The sequence below is a fragment of the Euphorbia lathyris genome, chromosome 1 (assembly GCF_963576675.1).
Source record: "Euphorbia lathyris chromosome 1, ddEupLath1.1, whole genome shotgun sequence".
Classification (NCBI taxonomy): Eukaryota; Viridiplantae; Streptophyta; class Magnoliopsida; order Malpighiales; family Euphorbiaceae; genus Euphorbia; species Euphorbia lathyris.
The window spans coordinates 122169177-122186110 of NC_088910.1; the positions used below are offsets into that span (position 1 = coordinate 122169177).

A 16934-nucleotide genomic window follows, 5' to 3' on the forward strand; every position below is an offset into this window, starting at 1 on the left:
TATGTTTTTTTTATGGAAATACTTAAATTTTTAATAGATGAATAATCAAGTATAGTAAAAAAAATATAAGGAATAAAACTTTACAATATCTCTAAAAACATTATATTAATACAATTATATTATTTAATTATTAAATTTGAATTATTTTATGAATATAATTATTTTAAAATAATTCAATAAATTTGAATCATAAAGTTAGAGATTTGAAAATATGAATTTTAGTAATATAAATTAAAATTAAAATTTTCCAAAAATAAAAAATAAAAAATATCTTTTTTTTCTTTTACGAAGCCAAATATTTTCTAGGAAATCAATAAAGGAAACATTCTTTACTAAGCAACAAAACTATAAACAAAATTATGTTTATAACGGCAGTATAATGAATATTTAATGTAATTAATAATCATGGGGAAGTGGGGCATGTGGGTTTCTTCGAAATCGTCGGCTTTTGCTCAAGAACACCCTGTCAGTCGATTTTGTTGTTCTTTCTAATTCTATTAGCTTTGAAGATTTCAAGGGTTTTAATTTTCTTAACTTCGAAGAAACTTCGCCTAATTTGATTCAATATATATATCATTTTTCTTTCTTACGGCTTCATTTTTCAAGATTTTCTGCTTTTCGCGTTCTTCGTGGTAGAGATTGTTAGGTTGCCATGGCTAATCAGGCGCATCTGGACAAGATGCAGCTCCGCCAGAATTACAGAAATCTCTGGCACACTGATCTCATGAGGACTATACAAGTTGATCCACCATGTGAGTTTTTCTTTTTCATATAATTTATGTTAATTTCAGTTATCTATGTTTGGATTATCTGATTTGGGATTTTTGTTTTCTTATATGAGGTTGCAGATTGTTGCTTGTCCTTTTGGTGGTGAGTACTCTTTCATACCTTGTTTGTTTACTTTGTAATGCAGATCTGGATGTAGTGTGCATCAATTTGTATTCTCTTTAGTTTGATTTTGTGTTAATCATTGTTATATGGATTTTATTTCAAAATTATGGCCTTTGACTTCCTGTGAAACAGAGTTGACTAGGGTAGATGTTTATGAGTGTATCAACTATGATCAATGAGAGGTAGGGTGGCAATTTCTGACACAATAATAGGATCTGCACATATAACCCGACTGGCTCGACACAATTGACACGACTCACTGTTCTTGCATTTATATCATATATAATCATATGGAGCATATGTATAACATAACATGATTTTGACACAATAACCCAAATTTCCACTCCAATTGTTTTCATAATCTATGAAGAACATACTGCTTAACGAGTTTACAACTCAGTGTAAGGAGGGAATTCACTTATCTGTTGCAATTTATCGTTCATGTATTTAGATGTTAGCTTTAACATCTCAGCATCTGGAATGAGATATCCTGAATTCTCTAAAAGCATATGTTTATCAAAAGAGCTATTCTGCTTAGATATTGATGTTTCCATTAGAAGAACCAAACATTGCAGATCACTTTCCAAATTGTAGGAACTCGGGTTAATTATACTCATGGTCCTGCAACTATCATAAATGGATTAGAATTGCCATAACTCTATATTTTCTAAGGAGAAACCCCTCGGTGTTTGACTTCCGTTTGTTCTGTTATCCTATTAACCTAAAATTAGTTAACTTATTTGCCGAAGGTGCCATGTGGATGTCATGTCAACCATGTGGAAAATTAAAAAAGAAACCACAAAAAATGATTTTCTTTTTCTTGCATCCCTAATCCTCATGCACAAGAGTGATGAAAGACAAAGATAATCAACTAAAGATGATCTTTATAAGTAAAATTAGTTAACTTATTTGCCGGAGGTGCCATGTGGGTGTCATGTCAACCATGTGGCATTTCCAGCAAATGAGTTTACTGATTTCCGGTAAAAAAGACAACATGGCGAGGGGTTTCTCCCTAAGAATTGAAGTGTTGTTGCAATTCTGACCCATTTCTGATAGTTCGGGGATTAAATGTACTTAGCCCTAGCTAGTAGCTATCATTTTTTCTTAATTTTGGTTTAGTTTTTCCATCTAGAAATGCTATAGTAGATAAAGTTTTAGATATTGCTAGAAGTTGACCATGAATCTTGAAAAATCACTTCAAAATTGTAATGTTTCTTTCTCAAGTCCTTGCTTGAGTTCCTTTTCAGATATTCTTAAGCGTTAGCATACAGAAGCACTTTTAGCTATAATTATGGGGAAAAAAATAATCAACTAAAGATGATCTTTATAAGTAAAAATGGATATGTCGAAGATTCGTTTTCAAATTTGAATAGTCTTTCCAATTTCTTTGATTAAGCTTATCTGAATTCTTTTACAGGTCATTCTTTTATGATAGTTCTTTTAGTTATTTTATCTAGGAAAAGAAGTGACAATTACAACATTGTGTTTTGGTGTTTTGACAAGATCTTCTGGGAATTAAGACATATGAATTCATCCATCCACAATATATTACATCTAAGTCCTAGTATGAAGTTGTGATCTTGTATGTCATTCTAAGATATTCATGAATTATATCTTATTTAACATTGCCTTTCGTATAACTTGTTGTTAATTGGTTATTTAGCTAAATTTTTCGTATTTTTCTTGTTCTTGGTTATCTGAGTGCACCTAATTAGATTTCATCATTGTAGTGGACCATGTGTCTCATATTTGCTGCGCAAAAGAGCTCTATATAACGACATGAGAAGGTATTGATATTTTCAGTTCATACATAAATCTTTTGAGTTTTGATATCTAGGTAACATCCTCTGTAGATAACTTTCCTATTGTCTGTAATAGGTATGTGTGCTGTGCTGGATATATGCCATGCAGTGGCAGATGTGGTGAAAGCAAGTGCCCAGAATTTTGCCTTGCCACGGAGGTATGAATTTCACCTGTAATTGATCATCATAATGTTTTCATTTTTCCCTTACTAAGGAGTCAATTGACCAAGGAACCAACTTCAAAACATTTCCAAGATGTTTGTTGGTTCTCTTGAAATAGGATTGTCAAACATGAACATAAAAGTTATATATGAAATACCTGCTCTAAATTATGTGCATCGACTATTTTTGCATCTTGAAAGCGTCTACTTGACAAGCTTTTGGTTGCAATGCAATTTGAATTGATTTCTCTAATATTTGGTATGGGTATCATCAGCCATCTAGAGATTATCATTTTCTTCTTTTTATATTGGTTAATTATCTAGCTGTCTTTCACAAGCTACCATTTAATATCTAATTATTTGCATGAGAAGCACATTCTGCAATAGAGGAGATAACAAGGGTAAAATACAACCATAGCCCTTGAATTACTAACATTAAGATCCCTAAACTTCATTTCTTGACATACTTTCCTCGAACTACATATTATGTAACATTAAAGTCCAAATAAACAATATCCGTAAAACCACCGATTCTTTTTTATCCATTTCATAAAAAATTATGGTCAAATACCTATTTTACCCTCATTGGTTTGTTAAATTTTTAATGGATTATCGTTGATTTGGACTTTAATCTTACATAACGTAAAGTTGAAGAATTTTTATATCAAGAAATGAAATTTAGGGGCTATAATGTTATAGCGATATAATAGTTCAGGGGCCATGAATGTAATTTACCCATGATAGTGGGGAAATTAATTGGTGCTGAAGAAGACCAAAATCAGATTTCTATTGCAAGATAGATAAATGATTAATAGATTGGCAAAAATTCAGAAGATCTTTGCGTTTAAATTGATATAGGAAGATGGATATATGGCATCAAATGATTAATAGATGGGAAAAAAGAATCAGAAAGAATAGGGTGTTTTTGTCTGTTCTATTGTACTTTTTCTTATGAAATCTGATGGTCAGTTTAACTTTCATTTCCACAGTGAACTTTTCTTCTCTCTCTCTTTCTTTTCATTAGTCCATAGGATTGCCCCTGGTTGAAACTTGACGCCACTATAGATAGCTAACAACATAATTAAACACCCTTCTGCTAAAAAAAGTAGACATGTGAAAAAAAAAACGAATTAATGATCAATTTAGTCCAAAATTAAATTTTGATATGAATTTGGACCTTTAACTTGGCATCCGGAAGTGATATGTCAAATAACTAAACATGTTATTTTTGGCTGATTTGATCCTAGATACCAAGTTGAAGGCCCAAACTTGATTTTAGACTAAATTGATCTTGCTAGCCAACTTCAGGGGCCAAATAAAAAAACAAAGATGAAACTTCATTTCCGTTCATCATGTCTTAAATTTATGATCACAAGTGAAGTGAACAATTATTTTGTGCAAGGAAGATTACTTTTTCATCTCAAAATTTGGTGCATGATTTCTCTTCGTTGCACTTGGAGTAATTCTGAACCTTTTAATCTTGTATTGACCAAATATATCCCAGAGAAACAAATTAGTTTAGTAATCTAAATCCAGAATTGCAACTTCTTCCTTAATGATTATTGGGGATCGGAATTTTTTTTATTGCAAAGGTAGATAAACTGATTGAGAATCATATAATTGGTTTTGTTTATTCATAATTCTCATCGCTAGAAGTATCACCTTGCCCTTGGATTCTGTTTCTTCTGCTATTGCTATAAACCTCAATGTTGTCAATATCTGACATGAGAATATGATTTACAAAGACAACCCGCTTGACAGTTAACATAACCTGTTTGACACAATTATCATTTTTATGTCATCTATATTATATATAACCATTTGGAATGTATAGATTACATAACACGACTATGACACGAAGAGCAGTTTTGAAACCTCTAATTAACCCAGTTTGTATATGTCTATATGTTCTTAGGTGTTCTGCTGCTTTGGAAATTCTGTGGCTTCTACCCGCTTTTTATTGCAGGATGAGTTCAATATTCAGACAACACAATGTGACAATTGCATCATTGTATACTTCTATCTCTCCCCCTCTCTCCCAGTCTCCCTATGTGATATTATAATATGCTTATTTCAGCTAAAAATCTTGCTTCTTTCTTTAGGGTTTTATGTTTTGCCTCTCTCAAATAGCATGCATTTTCTCCATTGTGGCAATGATTGTTGGCAGCGATGAACTTTCAGAGGCCTCTCAATTACTCTCATGTTTGGCTGACATGGTTTATTGCACGTAAGCACTACTTCTATTCCTTGGGATAAATTAAACTCTATGTTACACAGAAACTGAAACGGACATGGACATGGACATCTTGAAACGATATCTGTAGAAAATATAGGAAACTGAAACATGGGGGAAAACGTGTAAATAATAAAAATATAAGGGTATATCTATAAATTTTTAAAAATTATAAGGATGCGCATTAAAAGAATCACATAAAATTCACATAATAGAAGGAAAAAATCATTCTTTTTTTCATTTTGAGAACTTCTAGAAGATGTTCTAGAAAATATTAGGGATTTGTTGAACATGTGATTAACATTTATCTACTTCGGAAAATGCATTACATTCTAGGAAATGATTTTCCAAATTTTAAGAAACTTATCTTCAATTTTCTTAAATTACGGAAATATGACCCAAACCTTTTCATACAAATAGTGGTGGAGCCAGCCTTGGACTATGAACTGGGCTTTTTCTTTCTGTCCAGTCCAGCCCAGGCCAAATCGGTGTTGTTTTGGCCTGGGATGCTTATATTTTTTGCCCTACCCAGGCCAAAGACAACACATTTCAACCTGGGCTAGGCAAAAAAAGAGATGCCAGTGCATAAAAGGCTGGGCGTTTTCTTCATTTGTTGGAGGTGCAATAAAATTGTAGGCAGAACCACCTCTCTTTTGGATGGTTCCGGGTGACCGGGGTTGCAACGATACCCCATTGACCCCTGCCTATGCCTATTCCTACAAGTTTCTGAGTTCCAAAACACGAAATGAATTAAACAGATAGAATATTCTTGATCAAAGTTTGGCCTGTGACTCTTACTGATCTAATTGTTTATATCTTTCTGTTGGCAGGGTTTGCGCCTGTATGCAGGTACCGATGATCTAGCAAGTCCTTGAAATGACAGAACTACACTTTTTTTTTTTCATTAGTAAAACTGATGCAATTATTTATCCGTTGCTAACTTGGGAATTTACAGACACAACACAAGATCGAAATGGACAAAAGAGATGGCAAATTCGGGCCACAAGTAATGGCAGTGCCCCCCGTTCAGCAGATGTCGCGCATCGATCAGCAGGTTCCTCCGACCGTTGGCTACGCACCGCAAGCACCATACGGACAGCCCTATGGATATCCTCCTCCTGCGGCTGGTTATCCACCTCCGGCATATCCTCCATCCGATTACCCACCACCAGGTTATCCGCCTGCAGGATATCCTAAGTGATCTTAGCTGCTGTTACGAGTATTGGTTTGCCATTTGGAGGTATATTACAGTGTTTGATATGGATTTGGAGGTGATGAACTCCCAATTTGTGAGTTTTTGGTATGAGTTGGACCACAGTATAGCTGTTTATTTTACGAAAGAGTATATATTTATTTTATAGCATTGAAAAGTTCATATGGACTTTTAATTCATTGCCTTCATTAGAGAAAACTCAGATTGAGACCTAATTGCTATTCTGCTATTCTGCTATTCATTTGTTATTTTCATGCTGTTGATTAGTGTAAATTTTATGTAGAGCTGTAAACGGGCGGGACTGGTTCTTTCGTCCCCAAAATATTTTTGGGGTACTTTTCATCCTTGTTTTGGTTCCAACTTCGGGGATAAAAGTTTCTCCATGGAGACGAGAATACGAATAATACTAATATTTATTTCGTTTTACAATCCTAATTTTAGATCATGCATTTGCAGACTTTGTTGCAAACTACAATTAGGAAGACAGGAGAAATGGTTGCTTTAAGATCTGGGCTTTGCAACAGTGGATTCGTATTTTTGATTTTTTAGGGATGCATGTCATATTTGTTAGGTAATTAGCACCTACGGAAAAGTTTGGTAATGTTCTTAAAAGATAGTATTTAATTTGTCCCACATAAAATTACTTAAATTTGTGTTTTTGTATATTTTTATTTTTTAATAAATTATTATATAAATACAATTAAAATATGAATTATACTTTCCTAAAAAAATGAAACTGCAGTTCCATTTTTTACAGAGGAATTCTGTAGAGATATATTTTACATCCCATAGTAAAAACAATAATATAAAATATTTAAGATACAAAAGATGTATTTTAATATTTATTATACTAATGTTTTAAAAAAATAAAAACATGCCAATAAAATAATATTAATAATAAAATGTGCAAAAAAATATATTAATATCCTTAAAAATAACTTTTTTTTTTGTTATATGGAGGGGGAACCCAAAAGAACAGGAAACAAAAAAAACTACAGTCGAATGTGTCTTGGCTAGCAAAAGCCACAAGCCTCACAGGAGGCACTTCACACTCGTGATATCCTAAAGACAGTCGTCCTGCATAGTTTGACATTCAATCTTCCACCTTATTACCCTCCCTATAAAAACATGAGTAATCCGCACTTTCCAATCCTGACCCATCAAATTTTTACACTTGTTCATTAACCAGCTAAGCCTGTTCCCCGAACTTGTCACCCTATTTATAGCCTGCACCAAAGTTTGAGCATCGAGCTCCACCTCCACACGCCTAAAACCTTTAGACCAAGCAAGCATCCCACGAGAAAACAATCTAAAAATGTCCAAAATGTCCAAATCATTTTATTAGGATTACCCGATGTTTGGTTGGGTGATATAAATTGGTTAAACGTTTAATTGCACTTTTAATGTGTTAGTTAAGGATTACTTTAGTTTGAAGTGACTTTTTTGGTATTAAAGTTATTGTTTTAAATGATTACACGTGCTTAATTTTAATTAATTATGTGTTTGATTGCATCCATTCATACGGCATCATCTATTTAATGGGAGTGAATAGTTATTTTTTTATTAATTGAGAAAAGATCAACTATAACATTTATCAGAGGAAAGAAAGATCAACTAAAATTATGTATAATTAATTTCAAAAAAAAAAAATTATGTATAATTAATTTCAAATCAATCGGATTTACTATAAAAAAAATTGCATTATCACAGAGCAACGTCATTTGTAAACAACAACAACAACAAAGTCTTAGTCTCGAAATGATTCGGGTCGGCTAATATGAACCATATATTTTGGTTCACGTCATTTGTAAAAGAAGAAAAAAAAAAGTTCAATGTCTCATTGACCTTTTAAAATGATATATAAGATATATTAATAGTTATAAGATTAATTTTTGCAAATTTGCATCTTAATGTAGGTATTAAACTAACTAATTATCAGAAATAGTTATAATTTCAAATTTTTATTTACATGGCAGTTATTTAATTATAGGCATGGTTGTAAATCAGCCGAGCCGCTCATGAGTGGTTCAGTGTTCAGTTCGATTTATAAACGAGTTGTTCATGAGCAGCGCAATGTTCGGTTCGATAAGAACTTGATTGTGTTCAATTCGATTTACAAACGAGCCGAGCCTGAGCACAATGAAGCTCCGCTTGAAAGATTGTGAGCAGACTCGATTATATGTCATGAGCAAGTTCAACTATAATGTTTCATGAACACGTTTGTGAGCAATTTTGATTCGGTTTTTTTAATAATAATATTTCTATAAAGGGAAAAATGTAAAACAACGTAGTTTGATGTAAACTTTAGTTTTGTAGATTTCAAAACTATATAGTTGTGTTTAAAAAATTCAAATATAATTAAGGGTTAATTACTGTGGTTTCGCCGATTTGTAGATGGATACCTATGGTATATTTTTTTTTTGCAAACGCAACCTTGTGGTTTGTAAAATTTTGAATTTTTTTACTTTGCCAAATTTGACCGATAACGACCTCAAAATGAAAATTTTCAAGAATTAAAGTTGTTTATTATCATATTTACTATGGAGCCGTATTTTTAATTTTTCAAAATCATCATCTTTGGAGTTCTCTCTCTAAACATTAACTTTCTCTTTCATAAAAAACGTCTAAATGACCTCAAACCTAAAAAATTAAAGAATTAAATTTGCTTTTCTACCAAAAAAAAAAAAAAAAGAATTAAATTTGCTTAAAATATTATTAAACTCTTGAAATTTTTTATTTTGAGGTCGTTATCTGCTAAATTTTAACAACATGAACCCAAATGCAAAATTCTGCAAATCAACGGATTGTATAAGCAAAAAGAAAAATACCACAGATATCCATCTGTAAATGGACAAAACCACAAGACATCTACTTATAATTAACCCTATAGTTAATTAGTTGTTTGCGAGTGAACGAAATTTATGAACTGAATTAACGAGCTGGTCGCGAACAAAGCTCGTGAACAAACTTGTTAACAACTCATGAATAGAATGTGGAACTTAAAGTTATCGATTTTCTTACTAGCCGAACATGAGCAGGTCAAAGCTCGTTGAGGCTCATATTGCCTGATTTATAGGTGTCAAATAATACTTTAAAAAAAAGTTTGGTATAGGTGAGAGCATGGGATGGTGGATTTGATGAACTAAATCAATCAACCCCTAATAATTTTCAATCCTAATCCCAATCACCTAATCCAGAACTAGATTCATATATTTATTATTCTAAACTTCAACTGTCTTTGACCATAATTTATCCCCATTTCTCAATCCTTATCTACTAATATTGTTAAACCTCTTTCAAATCTACTTCTTCAACATGTGACATTGATGTTTAATCATAAATAAAATAATTATTGACATGTCAACCATTCAAACTATAGAAAATTATTTAATAAATAAATTGAATTGAGTTTTAGTAAAAAAATGAAATTTGGCTGACTAATTTTTACTTTTATTATTGAAAAGTAAAAGGATTAAAATATGATTGAGAAAAAATCAAATTGATTTGTTTACCTCTCCTCACATTAAATTAATTTGGTGGTTTGCTTGACATTATTATAATTATAATATTTAAGTGTTTTGACCATCTCACTTTGAACCTTCTTTATTTATGATTATTTTGAATTTTCCCCATTTTATTTTTTAATTCCTGGGTCCACCATTATAGTATATTTTCACAATCAAATAATTAAAAGTAGAATTCTTTTATATTACAGTAATTATAATATAGTTTGGTTATGTTTAAGTAAGTAATTAGGTTTAACTATTTAATTCTAAAATTTAATGATTACGTTAGTACGGAATTATCACTTCAGTACAAAACAATTCAAACTTTAACAATTCTTAAATATACATATAAAAATAATATATTATATTTATTTTTTGGCATAATTTATATTTACACTCTTAAAACAATTTGAACCATAAAAATAAATATTTCAACTATACACAAGACTATGTTGAATAGTAAGCAAAATAATATAGCTGAAAAGATCATAATCTGTCAATTATGATTTTAAGGGATTTTTATACTAAGGCATGTTTGGTTCAGTGTAACTGTTTGTGGTTGCAGTAAGATGTTTATTGTTGTTTTAACTGTTTGTTATTAGTTGTTTAATTATTAGTGTTTGATAAAATTATATTAAACTGTTGTTGTTAGTATTTAAAATATCTAATATGGACATGTTTTAAATTAATCAATAAATAAATTATAAAATAAAAATTGTATTACACAAGCTTATAAAAATACAAAATTTATTGAACGCAACAAACCCTTGTTCTGTCGGTAATTATGTTATAGAAATAGAAATAATATTTAAAAAGAAACATATTTTGTGTAAATAAGAATGATAATTTTGCCAATAACAAATAACTCCAAACATTCATGAAAAGCTCCAAAAATGAGTTTTTCGTGAAAAGCTCCAAAACGTTGTAGTTTTTAGAAAAAATTTTAAACATTGTGGTTATATAAACCTAAGCAAATGTTATATTTCATGCGGTTTGGAGTGAAACGTTAAACGCTCATCCAAAAAACTGAAACAAACATCCCTAAATATCGGACTTTTAGTATACCCTAATATATTTTGTAACACATCATTTTTATGTCACAAATAGTACGTGCAAAAGTATTGGAGTCTTCTAAAGAACGAGATACTTAGTATAATTTTCCAAACTTAACACATCAGTTCAAGTTTTGATATATGTACATTAAATTCAGATTAGAAAGAACATTGTCTAGAAAATGTGTAATAGATGTTGGATTAGTTAATTAGATTCGTTTATTTTGAAAAACAAAATCAAGGGTCTAATGTTGATAAATTCGGCTTTCAAATACCATGAATGAACTCATTTTATAGTTATGAATTTCATTATTTCTACTCCACATATATATATATCATCTTATAATTTATATGTAACAAATAAAAAAAACATATACATACGGTATATGATGTGAGTCATCGCTTGTCTGAATTTGTATAGCGTGTTGAATAATAAATAAATATTTTTATTAAATTTAATGTTTTATCCCCAAACGTAGTTAAAATTGCAAAAAGACATCAAACTCTTACTCTATGAATATGCAACTATCGTAAAATATGCAAACAAACTATTAAAGTTTTGGTTTCAAAAAAACTATTAAAGTTTTTTTAGCTATATCTCAAATTGATAAGTTAAAGGTTTATTGATCATCAATAATTATAATTTTTTATATATATATATATATTTTAGTAGATCGCTAACATGATCAATTTAGTTTAATATTAAATTTCTGTATCAATTGATATTTCAACTTGACATTTAAGGTTTAAATCAATCCAAAATAACATATGTCAATATATAATTAGTATTTATATTACGTGTGTTATTTTAGATAACTTAAAAAGTCAGATTGATACACAAACTTGGACTAAATTGATCAAACTAACAAAGTTAAGGTACCAAATTGATTCTTAATTAAAAAGAAAAATAGAAACCGTGTAGGCATAATTCTTAAAAAGTAATGCCACTTGGCAGTGTTCTACAAGGAGTTGGCTTCCTTCAACGCCCACCTTTCTTTTCTTTTATTTAATATTTAGTTGTGTATGTAGGCCAATTGCATATTACTTTTAATTAATTAATTCACTTTACAACTTCAAAATTTCATGGTTAAATAATAATAATAATAGATTTAAAGGAAATAATCATTTTTCTTTAAAATTGTGAATTAAAGACAAATTAGCCTATATTTTAATCTATAAACATCTAAATAAACATATTAGATAGGATTAGTAGTGTTCACGAGGATCCTGAATGACAAAATGAATTTGGTCGTTCACTGTTATATCAAGACTCATTGAATTTAAGCCTTAGAATGCTTTTAATCTCCACTCTAAAATACTAATGAGCCTTGATCTATTGGTCATTCACGATCTATATGAACACTACTAACGATCAGAATATATATGTTATGAAAATTTTGATTAAGATAAAGTTTTGATATGTTTCTATATATATTTTAAAAAAATTATGATGAATTAGAATGGAAATATTGTCCTCATTCTTTTGTTTGATGGAATAATTAATATCTATATCTAAATTGGAGCATATGATAGAGTGTTAGTTTGAACTACCTAACCTACAAGGCATACTCTTCTTGACTATTTTAGACACTATTTTTCTTAGATCAAAGTTAGTTAAATGTCATCATACTTATCTCTTATGTTATTACTATTTATAAAAGAAAAGGTAAAAGCTTTTTTTTTATTATTATTATTCTAGTAATTAGAGGTGGTAATTTTAGTTATATCATATTAGATATATGTTATGCTATTTATATGTTTCATACGGTATGATATAAATGCAAGAAAAATTATAATTGTGTTAATCATGTTGTATCAGTCGCGTTCATTTAAATTGTACTGTTGTATCAGAAATTTCAATCTCTGTTAAAGATTATAAGGATGGTATCGACTATTTAGGGCATGTTGGTTCAACTGTTAGCTAATAGCTGTTGCGGTCACTGTTAGCTGTTTGCAGTTGCAGTAAGTTGTTAGCTGTTTATAGTTGCAGTAAGCTGTTAGCTGTTTAATTACTAGTGTTTGGTAAAATTATATTGAACTGCTGCTGTTCGAATTTAAAATGTCTAAAAGGAACATGTTTTAAATTAATTAACGATAAAATTATAAAAGAAAAAATGTGAAAAAATACATATAATGTTTACAACTAAGAATAATTTTACTCTTAACGTCTAAAATGGTGCAATTTTACCCATAACGCTAGCAGCTAAGAGCAATTTTACCCCTAATATTGACAAGTTGGGTCGATTTCAAATATTATTAGAAAACATAGATATTTTATTTCTTATTCTACACCAATTGCACATATCAGTAGTTTTAAAAAAGAGATTTCATATTTTTTGTGATTTAATTATAAATTTGAGAATTAATATTTATAAATTCGGCGAAATATTTGAAATTTTTTTGTCCAACTCGTACAAAAGACAATATTTTTTTTTTATTTTCTTAAAAAAAATTCATGTCTAATCATATGTTTATGATCTGTTACTAACGATGATAAAATGGTACGTGAAGTGTAGATGACAATATTCATGATCAAGAAGACAGTTTGATAAATTATTTCTCAAATTGACCCAACTTGTCAATGTTAGGGGTAAAATTGATTTTGGCTGCCAACAATAGGAGTATAATTACACCATTTTAGATGTTGAAGGTAAAATTGCTCCTAGCTATAAATATTAGGAGTATTTTTGCACCTTATCCTATTATAAAATAAAAAATGTATTACACAAATTAATAAAAATAATCTATATAAAAAATAAAAAATTTATTGAACGCAACAAAACCTTGTTCTTCCGGTAATTATTTTGTAGAAATATAAATAATATTAAAGAATAAATATATTTTGTGGAAATAAAAAGGATAATTTTGTCAATAACAAATAATTACAAACAGCTGTTTATAGCTCCAAATATGAGCTTTTCATGAAACGCTCCAAAACGCTACAGATTTCAGAAAAAATGCTAAACGCTGCGGTTATATAAACCTAACCAAACGCTATTTTTTCTACGGTTTGGAGTGAAACGCTAAACGCTTATCCGAAAAGCTAAACGTTTATCCGAAAAGCTAAAACAAACACCCTCTTAGTTTATCTATTTGTTCAAAGTATACATATATAACCATGAAAATTTATATAACTAAAACACAATATACATCAAATCACCCACTTCAAACTAAATGTAGGTTATTCATCCTGGTTTTGGGTTTTCTTCTGTCTTTTAGTCGGAAGATAAATCACTTTTTTTACTTTGCTTTAGTTTTTTCTTTTATAGTTTATAGTAGGTTTGATAATTTCTTTTTTTCTTATTTCTAGTATTTCTTTCTTTATGGGTGGTTGTCGTTTATTTTTCCATATAGATGTTATCATGTTTTTCTTCGTGAAAAAACAGAAGAGTTTTGTCTATCATCATGTTTTTCTGCGTGGAGTTTGTTTCCTGTCGTTGTGTCAAAAAAACAGTTTCAAGCACCATCTATCATTGCTCTGTCATAATCTATCATATTGAAGATGCAGATTCAATCTCCTCTAATGTACTTTTAAATTATAATTTTTTAATTACTTATATCGAAATATACCATTTTTCATATGAAATCTCACTTCAAAATTCATACCAGACTAAGAATTTAAGTATGACTAAAATATTAGTATTTACCTCTCTAATACAATAATTGGCTCCTAATTTATCTTAAATATTGATCTTTGTATTCCAATCTTTTTTTTTTTTTACATTTGTCCCCTGAAACGAAATCTCAATCAACGTTACTAAGTTAGTTTTATTAAAATCTTAATTTATCATATATAAATTCAATTCATAAAAAAATTAATGGAACTTTTAAAAAATATTGTTAACTTTTTTTTTTTTAGAAAAATGCTTGTAATTTCATTAGATAAAAAATGAAGGAGTACAACAAGTAAAATGTAAGGAATAAAACCTCACATAATTACAAACTAAAACAAATACAACATCAACAAATGGATGAAAATGACTACAAAGAGCAAAAAGAACCCATAAAAGGCAAAAAAAAAAAAAAAAACACAAAAATATTGTTAACTTACTATCCATTTTATTGAGATTTCACAAATTTTAATAAATGAGGTGACAAATGTTACCCAATAAAAAAACAACATTTTAGATAGATCGGGACAAACAGTGTTTTAAGACTTTATTGTTTATGCTAACTAATTTTTCCTCTCAAGTTGTTTTTCAATCATAATTCAACACTAATCAAGCATTGGAATAAAATAATAATAATAATAAAATTACAAAAAGGGAAACTTTAATGTCCATTTTCCACTTGATTAAATAGAGATCTAAAATCAAAATGTTGATAAAAAATGCAAACCCCTAATTAATTTTTTTTAAATCTTTTTTTTTTTTTTGAGTGACACCAAGGTAGACGTGTCATCGGCCAGAAGGCTTCGGACGCAACTTGCGTTCGAAGACTCGATCGTTCACGAGATCTTGCAATTCACACCAAGTATCGCATTTCGCTGCGTTCTTCATCGAACCCCCTAATTAATTTTTGGTTGATCTTATTATTATGTGCATGAATATGAACAACCATCATTGATGTTTACCTTACCTTTGAAGAAAGACAAATATGCATTAACTCTCTATTCTGTGACCACACCATTTGCATCTCCAATTAAATTAAAAAAATAATAATAACTTTGATTTCTAGCAAGACCTCATTCTTGTCTAGATCCATAAAACAAATGCAATTTGTCACATTCTAGTGAAATTAAATAACAAGAGGAACTTGCTCATTTATGAATCAAAATTACCCAAAAATTGATGCAAAAAGCAACTACATTTATTATAACCCCTTTTTAGATTTACCCACCAAAATCATAAACCAAGAAAAACAAAATCTATACAAAATCATCTAACTTTTATCATCTTTTGTATATGTACAAACATTAATCCCCTCAAAAAGAGTAAAGATTGAACCTTTTTCCCCCAAAAAAAAGAATAGATTTATAAATCTAAGAAATTGATCTTACAAGTCTGCAATTTGGGAATAATCCTCATAAAATTCAGGAATACCAGCAGCAGCCCATAATCTCTCATTAAAAGTATCCTGCATATCATCTGGAATCACCGTCGTCCGGCAAAGCGGGCATGTTTTCTGATCATAATCAACCCACCGGTCTAAGCAACTCCGGTGAAAGATATGTCGGCAATTAGTGAGTTGTCTGATCTCATCTTCATCTTCAAACTCATACAAACAGACAGCGCAGCTCTCAGGCGGGTCGACGAGGTCGGAAAACTTAACGACGGGGAGGATCTCGCGGATAAGAAGGGCAGAGACGGAGTGAAATTCGGGGACCCGGTGAGGAGATTCGGGCCAAGAAATGTCGGGTTCGAGAAAATCAGGGAGACCCAGATAGCGGAAAAGAGTGCTGATGAGTTTTCGGAGGAAACCCAGGAAGGAAAGAGTGTGGATTAGAAGTTTGGGGAGAAGAAGCTCTGTGTAAGCAACGGGAAAACCCATCGGAAAAAATTGCGGGTAAGGTGTTTGTGTAAATGAGTGAGAGAGATTGGGATGTTTAGTTTATAGAATAGTTTATATAGAGAGAAAAGGAGTAGAATGGTATTTTAGAGGGAGACACAGAGGAAGAGGGTATGTTGTTTCTTGTCTGTAAAAGTTAATGTAGCCTGGATTTACTCATGTCTTTTTCATACTTTGTTTATTTATATGTTTTCTTTCTTTTCTCTTGATCATGTTACTAATTTAGTTATAAGGTAAATTACACAATAGTTAAAAGATTAACCAATGTTTTAAACTTTTAAACCAATTTATTTAAATGTGGGGTCACATCTATTGAGAATAAAATTAGAGAAAACCGACTAAGGTGGTTTGGCCATGTGAGACGTAGAGCGCTTGATGCGCCGGTTAGGAGAACCGAAGAGTGGCAAAGAGATGTAGTGGTGAGGGGTAAGGGAAGACCTAAGCAAACTTGGAGGAGGGTGATCGAAAGTGATATGAGTTTATTGGGGAATTGAGGAAAATATGGTAGTGGATAGGACGGAGTGGAGGGAGCGAATCTGTGTCGCTGACACGACTTGATTTTCACGGT

General features: G+C 30.5%; 2 protein-coding genes across 4 annotated transcripts; one reads left to right on the forward strand and one right to left on the reverse strand.

The window, feature by feature from the left end:
- The first annotated feature begins 398 nt into the window (after positions 1-398).
- Positions 399-6908, forward strand: LOC136210839 (uncharacterized). 3 transcript variants are annotated; one of them, XM_066002254.1, is made up of 9 exons: positions 399-752; positions 849-870; positions 2622-2678; positions 2770-2851; positions 4770-4865; positions 4957-5081; positions 5918-5936; positions 6043-6327; positions 6757-6908. In XM_066002254.1, exons 1-8 carry the CDS (start codon positions 653-655, stop codon positions 6286-6288), a joined length of 747 nt encoding a protein of 248 aa, XP_065858326.1. In that variant the 5' UTR covers positions 399-652; the 3' UTR covers positions 6289-6327; positions 6757-6908. The 3 variants fall into 3 exon arrangements, with proteins under 3 accessions (XP_065858326.1, XP_065858327.1, XP_065858325.1); XM_066002255.1 differs by lacking the exon at positions 6757-6908 and adding an exon at positions 6584-6729; XM_066002253.1 differs by lacking the exon at positions 6757-6908 and having other exon boundaries at positions 400-752; positions 6043-6561.
- An 8676-nt stretch (positions 6909-15584) lies between these two features.
- LOC136210840 (brassinosteroid-responsive RING protein 1-like) lies at positions 15585-16451 on the reverse strand. Its single transcript, XM_066002256.1, has one exon. It carries the CDS (start codon positions 16346-16348, stop codon positions 15854-15856), a length of 495 nt encoding a protein of 164 aa, XP_065858328.1. The 5' UTR covers positions 16349-16451; the 3' UTR covers positions 15585-15853.
- Positions 16452-16934: the final 483 nt, after the last annotated feature.